Below are 16,522 nucleotides of genomic sequence, written 5' to 3'. Positions count from 1 at the left end.
TGTAAAATTAAAACTATTTGTATGTTAGCAAAGAGAAAGTTCAAATGTTCACTAAATACGAATATAAATTAACATGGAAAATTAGTAAACAATAATGTTTCTATCACTTACAATTTATTGTAAAGATATTTCAAATTAAAGTTTAAATTAAATTAAAGTTTCTCAAAAAAATCTTAACCAGAAACCATAACGTGTTATATGAGCATATTCATAAGTTCTGTTGTTAATAGTTATTAACCACAGTACTTTTAATTTTTTTTGTTTTTTACAATGTCAAAAGCAAGATATTTTTAATTTTCGAATTTCCATTATTTGAAATCAGTAACCAAACCAGCCAGTGCTATATATTGACAATAGAAAAAGTATTTAAAATTCGAGATAAAAAAGCCCCTGCCTATCGAGTAACCCTGTTTCCCCAATCCATTTATGGTAATGTCTCATTGTGGTACACTCTATTTTGTTCTATCTCAGCATTGTCGTTCCTGCCCTTTGACTCCATTGTGTGTTTTTTGTCACCGATCATTTTATTTATTTCCGTTATGTATTTATCTTTGTTGTCCCATGTCTCGATATTAACTTTTCATGTTCCATCTAACGATTTGGAATCTCATTGATTTTCATTAGTTCGTGTTTTGTTTGTATTTTTGTATTTGGTGACTAACTTTTTATTTGGTAGTGTAGTTGTGCAAAGAAATGGAAATATACAAGATCTTATCATTCACTAGTCGTTACATCTTCTTATCTTTTATTGTAAATGTAATTTATTGTAATAGTTATGCCAGAACCCGGTTTATGCTTGAATTTACTTTATTTTTCTTTCTTGTTTCCAAAAACATGTTCACAAAATAGAAATTTATCTCTCATCTATACAAACTATTAGTAACAAACTATCATTATAATGAATTCGTTGTGACGCCTCCAATTCCGCCGCGTCACGTTCGGGACGCCGCATTTTAAAATACGAATTGTCATTCAAATGTTCATTCAGACGTGTGCCGGCGCACAGTGGCACTGCTAGCTCGACACCTTCGTCTTCAAATGAAGAACATGCAACTGCTTCATATTCTATTATCTTATACTCGTGACCCTAATGTCTTAGGTCGTCATTTGTACCTATGGGTGGCTTCGACTCTTGAGAACTATTTATTTATTCATCTTTTACATATTCAACGCCATAAGTCGCTTTTGCTTCGTTAATTTTCTGTTTATAATAACTAAAGTTTCAACGTGTATTTTTGTTTATAAAAACCAATCATGTTTCTATTTTGTAACAATGGAATATATTAACAACATTGTATTGCATACACCACACAAAAAAAGGAATGATAAAGTAAATTAAAGGTTTCCATTCCAACGCTATTTTACGATACCCGTAAGCGACAAAGCGATGGTCATAAAATATAAATATAGGTAGGCAGAACCTGGACTTATAAACTTTAAACGGAGAACGCAGAAAGTGGTTCAGCTAAGACTATACAGTCTCTAAAAGTAGACGTGAAGCATATAATTTAAATCGTAATTATGTGAAAGTTACATGATTTGAGATGTATAATTATAATTAACAGAAGAAATAACATTGTTAGACGACTCGGTTTGACGGACGAAATTCTCTGCAACCATAAAAATTCTCGAATATGGTGACGTTAATAATGAACGCTAAAAATAAATACATGCAGCTCAGCCAGACGATACTGCCAGTGGGAAACAAATACCAATAATTGGTTTCCCAATATTAAACGTGCAAATGATGGGGCATCATTGGTTAGCCTTAGAGAGCGAGCGAAAACAAAGCATATTACATTGATCACCTAAGTAGAGACTTATTGGGAAATAAATCTCACAAATTGCACACAACACTGGCAATCTAATGAGCATGTTGGATATCTCGTATATAATTTCGAAAGTTTTGCATTAAATGTTTATTTTACTGCAGCATATTAGTGATGATTGTATATGTACAATAATATTTAGACCTTTGTCGCGAGTTAATGTAATTACTGAAGCGAATGGCTTGTCTCAAATCGTCTTAAAAATTTGACGATTACTGTCCTATGCATTCCATAAGTCGGATTTTGTCATCATTACTTACAGCTTAGCCTACAGTGGAACTTGTGCATTTACGGTTGCCGATAGCCGCCACCATTTGAAGGATTCCATTGTTGCATTGATGGCAATGATCTCTTCGTCTTCAGTCGCATCCGACATTTCCATTGTTGCAATTTTATTGCCGGTGTTACCGTCCCCGCGGGTCGTAAACCACGCTACAGCGTTCGATACTATCCACCGCGATCCATCGATGCACTGATGGGATCCGTGACCGCAGCATAAGTATTATCACCAGCCGGAGCCACCGCAGACACGCGATTTTCATTCGTTTCTAATAAATTGATACGAGGTGCGGCGAAAAGCAGCTCCAGCTACACCATTGGTCGAGGCGTTCCCCAAGGATCGATGCTCGAACCCGGTTGTAAATCAACTTTACAACCTTTAATTACAGATATTTGCCGTCTCATGCGAGTGCCCGGGATATCGGAGGGCCGTGCTCGCGAAAATATCGCATAATAATGGGTATTGACCCGTAATAGCTCGCCTGTAGGTACTATCGGCCGCCTTTGTCTTGATTGTTGGAGCGAAAATATTATTTTCTGAATGATTGCCAATTACATCGAATGGCCCCCTGAATTCCACTGAGCGATACAATACTTAAATATGCTTCTCTGATTTGATTTGCGTCCGTATAAATGATTTATGTGATATTAAATTTAATAGCAATAGCCATCAGAATTATTGGAGGTTTCTTATTTTGGTATTAAGTTTCGAGGTATTTTGATTACGTCATTATATTCAAGCATTCTAATATTGTGAAATCTGATTGACTTGAGCATATGTCCAGCATATGCTCAAGTCAATCAGAATTCGTATCAGCTCAGTGCATTTATTTGTGATTCCAGTGAGATATCCCAATAAGAAAGTGTTATTGGTTGGCCGCCACAATGTTGCACCGGATAGGGCGGCCGTCATTTTAATGTCCCTCAGACGGAATTACGCTGGATTGTTCTCAACTTTATTGCTCTCTTCGTGATTGATCGTTGTATCCTCAACCTTATGTCATTTTCGCACCGTATCTCTCGGAATTTGTACTACAAGCAATAAATATGTATTGAGTTATGGTAACTCCGTGGTGTTATTACGCCTTGAATTGTACGTCAGCCGTCTCGAACCGAACCACTCATTTCAGGAGAAATATACTTACTCATGATTCTCATAAAATTAAAATCTCCAAAATAACTTAAATTTGGATTATGTCTGAAGTCAAACTGAAGATTTTCGTATGCTTTGTTCCGAAGTGTGGAAATTAACACTAGAATGATCGTATTTCTAAATTAAAAGCCCGCCTCATACCGCAATAAATTCTTCCGCCCATAAAGTCGTAACGACTGTCTAAACAGGGGCTAGCTGTCGTTTACGACCCTAATGTAACAATAAGAAATAAAATCAACTTTCCGCAATTATATTTTAATCCGCTTTGCACCTCGTTTTTATTTTATAATGTTTTTACGACTTGTAATGTCACTGTTATTAAGCAAAGCAAATTTTATCCACCGTTTAACCTTAATTTGTTTTCTTGCCAGATTGCAGAGCGTGTGCCAATTAATGTTATTTAAATCACTTGAATTATATACCACATTAATCATATCAACTTCATAAATGCTTGTGCCAATAATATTAAGCTATATTTGATGTAGGTTTATTTGTCGCAATAACATGAATTTATATCTTCAATCGTAAACATTTTACAGCCACATCGGTAGGTTTTCCTTGCGTTTGGCATTTCTAGCACGTGTTCAAATATTTCTATTTATATATCACAATATATTATCTTCTATAATTGATGAACACTAGAATTGCTCGTTACTGTGCATTTATTTACTAACGGTTATTCTAATGTGAATTAGAAAATGCAATATGCATTATTATTGTTACATATAATACGACGGAAATCAATCAACTTCAGTAAGGAATGTAATTGCAATTAGTAATTTTACGTTCGTTTCGTAGACTTTCTGTAATTGAAATGAAAGTTGTTATGTTTTCTTTAATCACACACTCGCCAGTTGGAGTGGTACCAACATAGACGAGTAATTGAGATTGATCGAGTCGAGAATCGAGTGGGGCGGTGCAATCAAAAGCGTATCAGACCAATGGGCGGCTTCGAGCTGCTCTCCGGCCTCTCTGATTGGTCGCTCGCAGGGTTGTGCGGTATAAAGGGCCTTGATACAGCTCTCGATAAGCGGTAGGCGTCGAATGTCGATTCGATCGATTATAACCCGTGTAGACGCGGGACTATTATACCGCGAGTTTTCATTATAATTTTAACACAAATTAAATTTTAACACTTTAACATCCACTGTCCTACTCTATTCATATTTTAATATGTGTTCATCAATTACAAAATATAGTAGGTACCTACTATTTAGCAACTTAAAGTGTGAAATTTATTAATAGCCATAAAACTGGAAAACCTCAACTTCTGCCCGTAAAACGGATTACAAATCAAAGTTGCAACACTTAAAGGAGATTACCGGCTAATCTCGGTTTATTTACAATCCTTTATCAGCGCACGGGGGCGTTCGCCGGCGATTTACGATACCAGCGAATTTGTTACACAAAAGAATTAACCTTTCTAAGCGACATCGAAGGCCAATAAAATATGGGGTGAGGCGCGAATAATCGCTTCGGATGCAACACTGTAGCTATTGCGTGCGGTATCGGTAAAGAATGATTCTATACAAAGTACCATAAAGCACGAGTGCGTCCATAAAGTGAAATTTAGCGTAAGGTTTCGTAGGAAAAGCAATAATTTGTCACAATTGGGCACGATTAGATTGGCTCTGCCGGCGATTTGACATACGTCGTAAATTACCCGTTGAGCGGCCGAATGTCGTGAGCTGTCGAGTCCGTGGCGCAAGTAGGGGAGCGTGGGCCTTTTCATATGGTCGGGTTATGCAAATAGCGCGCGCAAGCGGCTAAGCGCACGCGCGTCGAATCGCGCGTTTTCCGCCGCCGCCGCCGGAGCGGGGATTGCGTTTTGTGGAAATCGTTATTGGGGTGATTGCTTTCATAAACAATAGCTTTTGTCCACGGTTTCTTGTAACTAACTTGTTATTTTGTCGGATAGCGGGACTTTAAGCGTAACTTCGTGTCTGATAGCCAGTCTCGCGTTTATGTAATTTCGCTCGAGAAGTCGTGCCTTATCCACTGAGTTCGATTGGACATAAGACATACATAACATAGGTAATACGTTCACACCTTACTACTTACTGTTCTAAACTGCTTAGAAATTGTAACAGCTAAAATTGATGATAATTAATAGAAACCTTCCATCAGGTTACACCAACGAACGTGTCTCATTTGCACGATCGTAAAGGATCGCGAAGAGTAGATAGCGCAAAGCAACATAGTATGCGCGGGCGCAATAAAATCTTAATGTCAACGAGTCGTATGGGTGGCGAGTTTTGTATTAGTTACAGGTGTCAAGAAGTATGTAGGGGCATACCCAGGTGGCTGAATCAGCATAACTATAATAAGCTTTTTAATGTTGTTTGTTTTTGCCAGTGAAATTATAATTGGAAATTCCGAAAACCGTCAAATTTGACGTTGGTTTTAATCGGCGCGACTGTTGACGATTAGATAAAATGGTGTACCTTGTACGTGCAGCTTAAATGGCGTTCGTTTCTTTATCACTATAGTCTTTATTTTTATCGTGTGTTATTGCTCATGTGTCAAATGTTCAAGTTACCTAAAGGCATCTGACATGACTTTTACGACTACTAATATTCAAAAAATTCTCCACAACGTAGGTATCCAGTACCTCAATTTCTCCATTCCGCGCATCATCCCTGAAAAGCAGCGGTAATTAATCTCTCGGGTGACGTGCAACCCTCGCCCCCGATAACCAGAATACAAATGATGTCAATACAGAAGTGTAACTTCATAGGGCAGGGAATCACCGCATAGGTATAAGAAATACCAAAACAGCGTTGCAGTACCTATTGCCGAGGATTAAACATTGTTTACAAAGATTTCAACCAAAAACCATTTTGAATAAGTTTTTTTTACAAAATATTTTAAAATGATCAGTTGTTTATTCTTAGAAGTTTATTTTCTATTCATTTTTTGGATAGGTGTTATGCTATACATATACCTAAAAAGCAGAAATTTTATGTCATCATAAAAAAGTCTTAATTTAATATTGTCTAAATTTGAACAAGGATTTTTTCAAACAAACGTTCGTATCAAATCTCAAAGCGTTTATTTTTAGCGAGAGCTTTGTCACGTCAAATTTTATATTATATAGTAATTTCTCAAAAAGCTGCAAACTACTGGCATTCGGTGATTATTCTGCACTAACCTTATTTTGCACCAAGAGTAACAGGAAGACGGATTGACAAATAGTCGTTTTGGTATTCGCTAATGCTCCGCTCTCATCTATAAACGATCTGCTGTCGAATTTGGAGTAATTCTCCTAAACTCGTAATGGATAGGAGCTGGGCCGGAATGCCGAAATTAATTCTAAGTAGGTGACTAAGTAAACAATGAATATATACACATATACAAAGTAGATAAATATGTACATAGTGTGTGTAGTGTTCCCCAATTTTTACATTGGAACGTAAAAACACGGACATTGGAACATTTAGAGACCACGTAAGCAATCTTTGTCTGTTTTCTATATTAGTAAGTACAATAAGTAGTATGTAACTTCAAAGCAAAACAAATCTTGTTTTCCCTCACGCGCGTTCTAGGTTCCATTCTCGACTGTGACACAAGAACCCTGGAGTAGATCAAATGTTTAAATTCTGAAGATTCGGCTCCGTTTTGACCGGCTGCTTACCTAATGACAAACCCCATAGGAATATTGTTGCATTATAAGCCTTTAAGACTTCCGTCGAGGTTCCCTTAGTCGCCTCATTCGACATTCACTGGAGCTTACGGAGTTGTGGATCCGTAACCTCCAGCCTAGTTGGACACCACACGCGCCATAACAAATAACGTCGTTTTTAATAGGAAATACAGATGATGAATCAACATTATGCATGCAACTGTATCGAAACTTCTGATCTGGCGCGCACCATATCGAGCGATCGTCCACGCTTTAGATTTTACGCGCCTTATGAAGTATGCTATAAAAGGAGTTACAGCCGTACGGAATCTACTGCGATTTTCATGTTGCTGTATCCGCTATTTGTGGTCGGTAGTAAATTATTATAAATAACTAACTATATTATTGGACCCATATGGATCTATATTTTCATTATTTTCTGCGAAGCAGACTTGCTTAATTCTATTTTCCGTTGCTACTTGCTACATATAGACAAAATTATAACAATTAATAATTGTATACTTTTGCACTATTTTGGATTTTAATTATCCAGATGGAGTAAAATAATCACCATTTATGAGTCTTACGAATCAAACTAGTATATAGTCTAAGCCTGAAATTATCTCTATATTGATGATCTAATTTCCTTGTTCCAGGCACTCCAATAAACCGGCTGCCGATCATGGCTAAGTCTGTGTTGGACTTGTACGAGCTGTACAACCTCGTGATCGCTAGAGGCGGCCTCGTCGAGGTCATCAACAAGAAGTTGTGGCAGGAGATCATCAAAGGTCTTCGGCTTCCGTCGTCTATCACCTCCGCTGCATTTACTTTGAGGACACAGTAAGTTAACATTATAATCATCACTATTAGATGTAGTATCAATAATAAGTGATAAGTCATCTTACTTTCATCTGTTATCTCCGCGGGTTCGGTGAGGACTCATTTTATCGTCATAATTGTTATCAAAATAATTTATTTCGTGAATACATGTTAGGTACGTATAAATTACTATACTTGTTACTTATTTTTTCACTTTATTATTCTTGTGAAGTTGGGAATTACTAACAAGTTGAACTTACTTTAGGTAAGTCGTGCTTCTTAGTCGCAATATCAGCAAGAAGATTTGGTATATGATTAAGAGTATTCGGTTTTATCGTCCATAGCCTCTTTGGCTATTACTATGAAGACATAATTTGTTAGTAGCACTAGCTTTTGCCCACGGCTTCGCACGCGTGAATTTTATCATCATTACCATTGTCACTGACATCATCATTGCCAGATTTTGGTCACATTTTAGATCTTACATAATAAACATGATTCATTTAGAATTATGTGTAAGTACCTAAATTTTATATGACTTGGAATACCTATGTTAATAAACTATTACGGATTCAGTTAAAATGAATCACATTAAAGCTAGTTCCGCTTGAAAAATATTTATTCGCCCACGACATCATTAATGAAATACATTGTTCTGTTTGTAAACTGAAATAGAACCACATTTGCTGTTTCATGATCCACGACGAGCATAGGAAATATTAACACAACATCAAAAGATGGTTAATGTCTTGACGCATCCTCATGCACCAATGGATTTGCAGAAATACCATAGACATAAAGATCAATCTGCAGCTCAGACAAAGGATCGCGCAATGAAATCTGTGTGGTCTAGACCAAGCCAGGAGCCTAATCTCCATATTGGGCATCTCATTGTATGACCCTCTCTCATTGGGATTCTCACGAAGACAAAGCCTCGCGCACAATGCCGTACGTGAGATGACGGTCGCGACTATGTGTCACGTGATAATTAATAACAACTAACTCATCCGCCGATATAATTTCCCATTTATCTTTCATGAGAGTTCCTTCACCTCGACGCCTTTTGTCGGCCCACATAAAGGTACACTACATTTCTAATTCAAACTGTGCATCGTTACGCACGAAGCGTTGATTTTAACCCAGCCTCTTACCATTATTACTACCCATTTTCCACAGTTTGTAGTCCAAGCTGTAACAAGGAGCTTCCCGACTTCAACGTTCGACTGATTTGTTATTCAAGTGCCCACTTTTTCTATAATAATGTTCATTATTAGTCGCTCTTAAAATTAGACGAGCGGTAATGACGAATGCCGTATATTTAACTCTCTCATTTGACAGTTCATGAAAAGGTAGCACGGTTTTTATGACGCGTCGGCCATCTCAAAGTTTTCTATTGTGTGCCGCATTAAATATGTAGGTTGTTAATATGAGTTATGACAACGAACGGTTGACAATATGTTCGTATAAAATCGACTCGCCTCGAGAATAGGATTATGGTTGATTGGGATGTTCTATTATGTATTTGAAGGATAGGCTTTTGATAATAATTGGGCTTGAAATATGATTTATAAGCGTGCAATGTGATGCGATGTGAGGGGATAGGTACGTTGACTTAATGACATCATTAAAGAGACTGTTTGAGATTGAATGGTGACATGTGACGTTCCTTGCTGAAGTAGGTAATCTTTCGATTTATTTTAAGAACTTGTGACAGATTAATAAACCTTTGAAATGCCGCTTTTGACTCATTTTGAATAGCATAAATGGGTCAAATTTATGTGAACGGTGCACGAGTTCCATAACCTTTGAAAATACTTTGTCCCCAATGAATAATACTAAGGCTTTTAACATCATGCGTAACATGTAAAATAACTTTTTCATTATTATTTTCGAGAATTTGATCGTTTAAATTAACAATAAGTCAGCAAAAACATGCATAAAAACATACAATGTTTCGTACATTTAGCTGATTTCTTATATCACTGAATATTAATTTTTAGGTATATGAAGTACCTCTATGACTACGAGTGTGAGAAGAAAAATCTGTCGACCCGTAGCGAGCTGGATGCGGCCATCGAAGGCAACAAGAGAGAAGGACGCAGAGCATCCGGACAGTATGACGCTCAGGCGGCTCTCGCTATGGTAAGTCATTGATGTACTTTATACCTGCTTCTATTTAATTTTTAAATTTAATGACCTTGATTCGTCATGGGTTGTAATAGATGCACCTAATACATAATGTTTTAGAGCGTAGATATTTATTAATACTTTTGTGATTAAACCGAGTTTTCCGAATAGCGACACCAACTGTGTTGTTTCTGTTAAATCATTGATGTTTTAATATATCTTCTGGATAATGCTCTGGACCTTAGGTTCCACTAGCACAAACTGGTGAAACCAATATAGTTATTTATTATCTATTATTTTCTCTTGCAGCCTCCACTAAGCCGCGGGGTACCTGCCTCGCTCGCACAACTGTCTCAACACATGCAGCCTCTCTCGCTCTCACTCGGCGGGGGAGTAGCGGGGGTGCCGCGGTTGCCTCCACTGCCCCCGCATGCCCCGCACATTTCCCAGCACGACATAGAGTACAGAGTCAGAGAGTACATGAAGATGATTCAGCAACAGAGGGAGCTTATGAGGAATGGTGAGTGCATGTATAGATTTTATAAATGACTAGCTTTTGAACGCGGCTTCGCTCGCGTGCATTTCTCACGGGAACAGTATTATTATCCGGGATAAAAAGTAGCCAATGTCATTTTCCGTATTCCTAACTATATGATTCAGAAGATAACGCGTATCTACTTTCGCTTTTGTAATATTATTTAGGATCTTTCCATCGTTCCAGATTCTTAAGATTGATTAATTACTTTTAGATCAAATTAAAATTGAAACTATAATGTAGAATCTTGCAGCATCAGTGAAAGAACGATTTCTTCTTAGTATTGTTCTCTGCCAAATCATGTGGCTGGCTGGTATGGACAATAACATCATGTATACCATAGCAATTACAGTTTTTTGTGAAGTAGCAATCATCACTGCTCAACACTTAATCATGGTCTGTGCTATGCTAAACAAAACAGACATAATCAGAATTGAAAAAAAAAAGAGATACAGTGTCAATGGTTTTTATGAGAACTGATTCCACCAGATCGTGTCCTGTCTATACCCTTAATTATTTATTAGTTACATCTAAAACAGTTCACTGTCTTACTCATTCCCTTGTCAAGTATTTTCTACTTACTTACGTACGTACTTTTCTTACTAATGTTATAATCCAGTGCAGCCGCTTCGCTATCTGGAGGTCCTTGGTTCGATTCCCAACGCGGACAAATATTTATCTGTTGTGTCCGTTCCTGTGTATCCATCGTATCCGCGAAGCTTAGTGCTTAGTGTGGTCCGTTGATCTATTTATTTCTTTACTTACCCTGTCTTACGAACTCAGTCCTCTGCCCAGGCTCGGAGTCGCCCCCGGGGAACCCAGCCCCGATCATGTCCCCGCGCGATGCCGCCGCCCTCAGCGCTATCGACGTCTCGCGCTTGACGCTCTGGTCGCTCTACAACAATAACAACAACAACAGTCCCCAGCCAGACCTGGAGCCACAACGGTGAGTGGAATTATAGTTCATTCAAATTATCCAATTATGAAAACAAACGCACCCTTATTTCGTACCGTACCGTAACCACGTAGCAAAAAAAAATGAGGAGAAATATTCGCAATTTTTTAACAAAAATTATGTGACAGATACTTGACGACTCGCGTCATGTATTCGCGTCAATCGTCAAGTATTTGTACTTGGTCCGTGGTCTACACTACAGAATTTCCACTCCGATTAACAGAAACGGATCAACTATATTTCATTCCCAATGAACCAACTTTACGGTTCTTCATCTTTATCTGATGACTACTTTTCTGCTAACAGCGAGGCCCTGAATCTGAGCGAGAGTCCAAACTCAAGCCTGAGCGGCAAGCGCGAGGCGTGCCGCTCCCCCCCGCCCCCCGCCAAGCGGCGCACCCCGCGGCCGGCGTCGCCGCGCTCCCCGCACGCGCCCAGCGAGCGCAGCACGCCGGGCGTGCCGCGCGCCTGTCTGCCGCAGTCGCAGATCAATGGAACGCCGACCAACGGCGTCAATGGTGCCGCTTTTAAGATTACCACTAGAGGTGAGATTTAAAACTATATTGAGATATTTTGACAGTAAAAGTTGAGACGTGTTTTTCACGATGACACTGAAAATACTCTAGCATTTTAAAACCCAAGCACACCGAACATTCAGGCGTATGCACGCATGCGTTAAAATTGCGTAGTGCTGCGTACGCTTTGGACTATCTTTTATATATCATCTTATCATTGTATGTAACAACTTTTTATGTATATTCGTATAATCGTAAAGTATCGTAATCTTAAAGTATCGTGGTAAAGAAGTTTGTCGAATCCTTATCTGTTTGGCCGGGTGGATTAGGATTTTGGTTACGTACCTATTAAGTATATATAAGTAGCTAAGCTTAGGTATTTCTTAAATTTATTTTCCTATACCTATTTACCTTCTTTTATGAAAGGAAAATAGTTACGGAAAATTCAACGTAGTTACTTATGTTAATTCGTTTTTAGCTTAGCATTGTGATTTTTTTGAATATTTTTTTCAATTCTAAATATTTGTAATTATTTGCAGGTGATGTGAGCACAGGCGACCAACAACTGGTGGTCTCAATAGAACTCAACGGAGTCACATACGAAGGAGTTCTTTTCCCTTCCCAAAACGGCAGTGGTCAGAATGGTCACAGGCAGATGGTCTCTTAAACCAGTTTAGACAAGCACTTACTGTAAGAATACCTGTTTTCCAATCCAGAGTGGAAGGAAATTAAAAAAATATTTACAGTTAGCTAACGAATTGTCCATGGTCGCGAGGAAAAAGGGGCGGGAAAATACGATCCAATTAATTGTTTTTGGTAAAATCTTAATCGACTCATTTTTCCCCACCCTAATCTTCTGATCATGGGCAAGACATTTCGTCATCAACTGTATTTTAATCAGGTTAGGTTTATATCTGAGGCATAGGAAGGTCTACATTAAAACCCAGTCTATATAAATAGGCGATTTTATATTTTAGGACCAAAAACACCGGCCTATGTTTTCGATGAATATTTCCAACTTTGATGAAGAATTCTTATTTTATATTGGCAATGTCTATGTTCAAATTGGATATAAACCCAGCTTATGGTCTACCAATGGAAAATTTGATCTCAAAACCTTATCGAGGTATTTGGGACTGAATCTAATGCAGCTAGTATTGTTAATTTCAGAACTCAAATTCGATATAAGTACAAAAACCATCATCACCCTAATCATTGCATCACAGTAATATTATTGTACTTAATTTTTTTTTAAATCTTTAAATCAGGTCACAGCAATTTTGGTATTACAGGAACACGGAATAATTTTGTTTTTGTTTATCGACTTTACAGAGTTTGCTTTCTAAGCGTCTAAAATCGTCCAATCTAAAAATATTATTTAAACATTAATATCAGGATTTGTATTACTTTTGTGACACCAAAGTTACTGTGGTTACATAATCATAAATATAAGCAAACTAGAGGCATCTCTAGTTTGCTTATATTATCATGCGTACATAATTTGAATATTTATTTTTTACGTCACTGCCTATAAAGAACATGAAATTATTTGTATAAAATAATTATCACGTGTTCTTAATGGATGTTTGTGTATAATAATTTTAATACGTTTTTTTATAATGTCATAGAAGATGACAATTTATGTAAATATAGTTTTTATGTTATATTTATAATTCGATGTTTGCGTGAAAAAGTTTGTGTAAATTTGTGTAAATAGATTTTAATTGGTTGGATGCTTTTTGTACGTATACACCGTACTGTATGGTCGCTGAAGGTGTATATTTAATGTGACTACGTTGTCAGTATTGTATCTAGTATGTAGGTAATTTATAAATGTGTTAGCCGCTTTTTCTCTGTTGGGCGAATCAATTATTATAATTTTCTTAGGACCGTCGTGATTTTTTTAGTAAATTAAAGTATTGTCAATGCAAGCAAGTAGTTAGGTATTCTGTTACTTATTTCATGTTTAAAAAAGCAGTATATATTTAAAAAATAATAATAATTTAATGTGCATCGTATAATATCATAAAGCGTATTTTAAATATCATTTTCTCATATTAAAAAGATGTAACTTATTTATATTAATATTTATACAAATAAATTGTTTCCCCAACAGAGAAATCTCGGCTACCGTAGAGATACATCATAATTTTATAAATGTGTTACAATGCTCGGACTACATGTTTAAAATTAAAATCCGAATAATATAATATTGATCTGATTAACAATTCTCGAATACTGAAATCCATGAAGATGAACGATGATCCATGGTAACACGCACTCTTATATAATATTCTCATTTATACGTCAAAATTATCATTGTCGCCTATTAAAAAGAGATTTTAATTTAGTACGCAAGGTGTTACTCACGTGAATAAATAAAAAACTGATCAACTAATTTATAAGAAGCAAAAATTCGGTAAATATATGTAGGTTACAGTTTTTTTGCTTCTGTATGACAGCTGTGATTGTTTTCTTTAATTTATTGTAACACCCTGTAAAATGCAGAATGTTTGTTAAAGTACTATTTTGTATTAAGTAAAAAGACCTACTTAAATACGAAATATTTAATAATAAAACGAATAACTATTTAATAATGCCATTTCCGTAGTATAACTTAAGGTAATAATTAGAAATAAATGTATTACATTAAGGTAACTATTAAACACCCATTTTATTGTTAGAATGACACAATCAATATGAAAGAGACAGAAAAAAATATTTAAATTTACTAATTTTAAACTATTGGTACTGACTGTTAATAAATGGGCAGCATTTTATTTTGCGGTATATATGACGATATATATCAGATTTATATCTTCTTTTTAATTATTGACAAATTTTGCAATGAATATTATTATTTTGGATAAATTATGTTTGTCGAATTATAATAATTTAGTCTATCTAATTAAGATCCGTAAAAAATAATTTAGTGCAATAAAAATAAATCACAAAAAAATATGTCGGATAAATTTTGGTAACAATTTATTGTAAATTATAAAAATGCTTTGTAAATGACTGATTTACTGTTTTATAACTGTTTAAATTAATATTTAATTTTTTAAATGTAAAAATGAGTTTACTATCTTAAATTACACATGTACGAATTAAGTAGACATAGATATAGTACATTCCTGATGATGTACAATACTTATAAGGAAACATATTGAGCGCTGGCCTACATATATAAGGGTAGGAGAGGTCAGGAGATTACGCATTAGCGAATTTCGTGTTACACCAAAAATTTTTGATGTATTCAAATAAATAATAATTATGTATTATGAAAATTGACTTTTCTTTTATCTATTTTCATCGAATCAGTAAAGAAATATGAAGAATTCTTCAGATAATATAGTTTTTCCACACATAATATATTTTTTAATTTTAGATTTCAATTGTTTCACAAGATAGGATTTTGACTACATTGCTGGTTGTTCCTTCCGGCAAAAACTTTCCATACAAACAAATTACCTACGATTGCCAACATATTTTTTTATTTTACCGACATCTACCGATTTTCAGATGAAAAAGAACGTTCTACTAAAGCACATCATCAACGCCATCTATACAACGACCATTGAAATATTACCGAATCTCAAGGAATAGCTGCGCTGTAGGAATTCTGAAATAGATGGCGCTACGTGTACATAATTAATATTTTACCTACACACTATCGACAAACATTTCACCGAACTTTGCCGGATTTGACTTTCAATGCTGGTTTTACCTTGAAGTAAATAAAAGTTCCTATTAATCTATTAATGAATTATCTTGTTTTATATACATTATTTTTATATTTTTTAAAATACAGATTTAAAACATTGTTTTTAAATATTTTTTTAACCTGGGTTATGGCAGATGATGATTATCCATCGATTAGTAGTTTTATTTATATACCTAGTGCAATTGCAAATAAACTTTATTTCTTGGCGTAAGGTGCAATGAACTTTGTAGTTCTTTTTGGCGTAGCTTGTCTTTTCGTAGCGCGACGTAGCATTTCGATGCGGATCTCAAATTTTAAAGCCGGCTACTATCGCCGAATCTATCTACCTATCGCCGAACTCGGACAGACGCCGACGCGAATGAATGAACATTGCGTAGTTTCTATGAGAGCTCTTATTTACTGCAATAAAAACCTATCAATGTATGCCAAATACGTCTATGTTTTGCGAACTGTATCACGATAATTAAGCTGGCATAAATTTTGATACAAGGGCAAAATATAACCTACCTATTGATAAGTTGTAATAAGATAAATTTTGTAACTTATTAACAAGTTTTTATTAATTTCATTACATTTGAACAATAAAAAATACAAATATTAAATAAAATTTTAAAATAACTTAATTTTATTGAAATTAAGTACAGTCGACCGCATGTCAAATAACCCTGCTTGGCCCTCTATGTGGTGGTAATAAAGGTGAGTTTGAAATTAATTTGTATGACTATACACAGGCGTATGCCTAGGTGTACCCTAGGCAAGACGCCCATCACACAGGCAGCATTCCTGCACGGAATTGCAATGAAAACTAATTGTGCGACAAAGCTACGATGGTCACCTAATTGTCTCCCTCACCCGTTTGGTTCAGTAGTTACGTATTAATGTGGAAATTTGTATAAAATAAGTTTGTGTAATTGCGTCTTATAAAATAATAAATAAATATTTTTGTGTTTAAAAAAAAACGTGA

At 35.9% G+C, this 16,522-nt stretch overlaps 1 protein-coding gene across 3 annotated transcripts in view; it reads left to right on the top strand.

The window, feature by feature from the left end:
- retn (retained) overlaps positions 1–15,121 on the top strand; it is a 117,632-nt gene extending 102,511 nt beyond the window's left edge. For 2 of the 3 annotated variants that reach the window (XM_053758630.1, XM_053758632.1), the window contains exons 5-10: positions 7,540–7,723; positions 9,703–9,844; positions 10,139–10,349; positions 11,148–11,310; positions 11,626–11,864; positions 12,374–15,121. In XM_053758630.1, coding sequence (XP_053614605.1) covers positions 7,540–7,723; positions 9,703–9,844; positions 10,139–10,349; positions 11,148–11,310; positions 11,626–11,864; positions 12,374–12,501 — 1,067 coding nt within the window. In that variant the 3' untranslated portion in view covers positions 12,502–15,121. The remainder of the gene's footprint in view (positions 1–7,539; positions 7,724–9,702; positions 9,845–10,138; positions 10,350–11,147; positions 11,311–11,625; positions 11,865–12,373) is intronic. The other variant, XM_053758631.2, reaches the window with a different exon arrangement.
- The last annotated feature ends 1,401 nt before the right edge of the window (positions 15,122–16,522 follow it).

Source organism: Plodia interpunctella, chromosome 18 (genome assembly GCF_027563975.2).
Source record: "Plodia interpunctella isolate USDA-ARS_2022_Savannah chromosome 18, ilPloInte3.2, whole genome shotgun sequence".
Classification (NCBI taxonomy): Eukaryota; Metazoa; Arthropoda; class Insecta; order Lepidoptera; family Pyralidae; genus Plodia; species Plodia interpunctella.
Note: the sequence above shows the minus strand (reverse complement) of the source record. Positions and strands in the feature narration are given on the sequence as shown.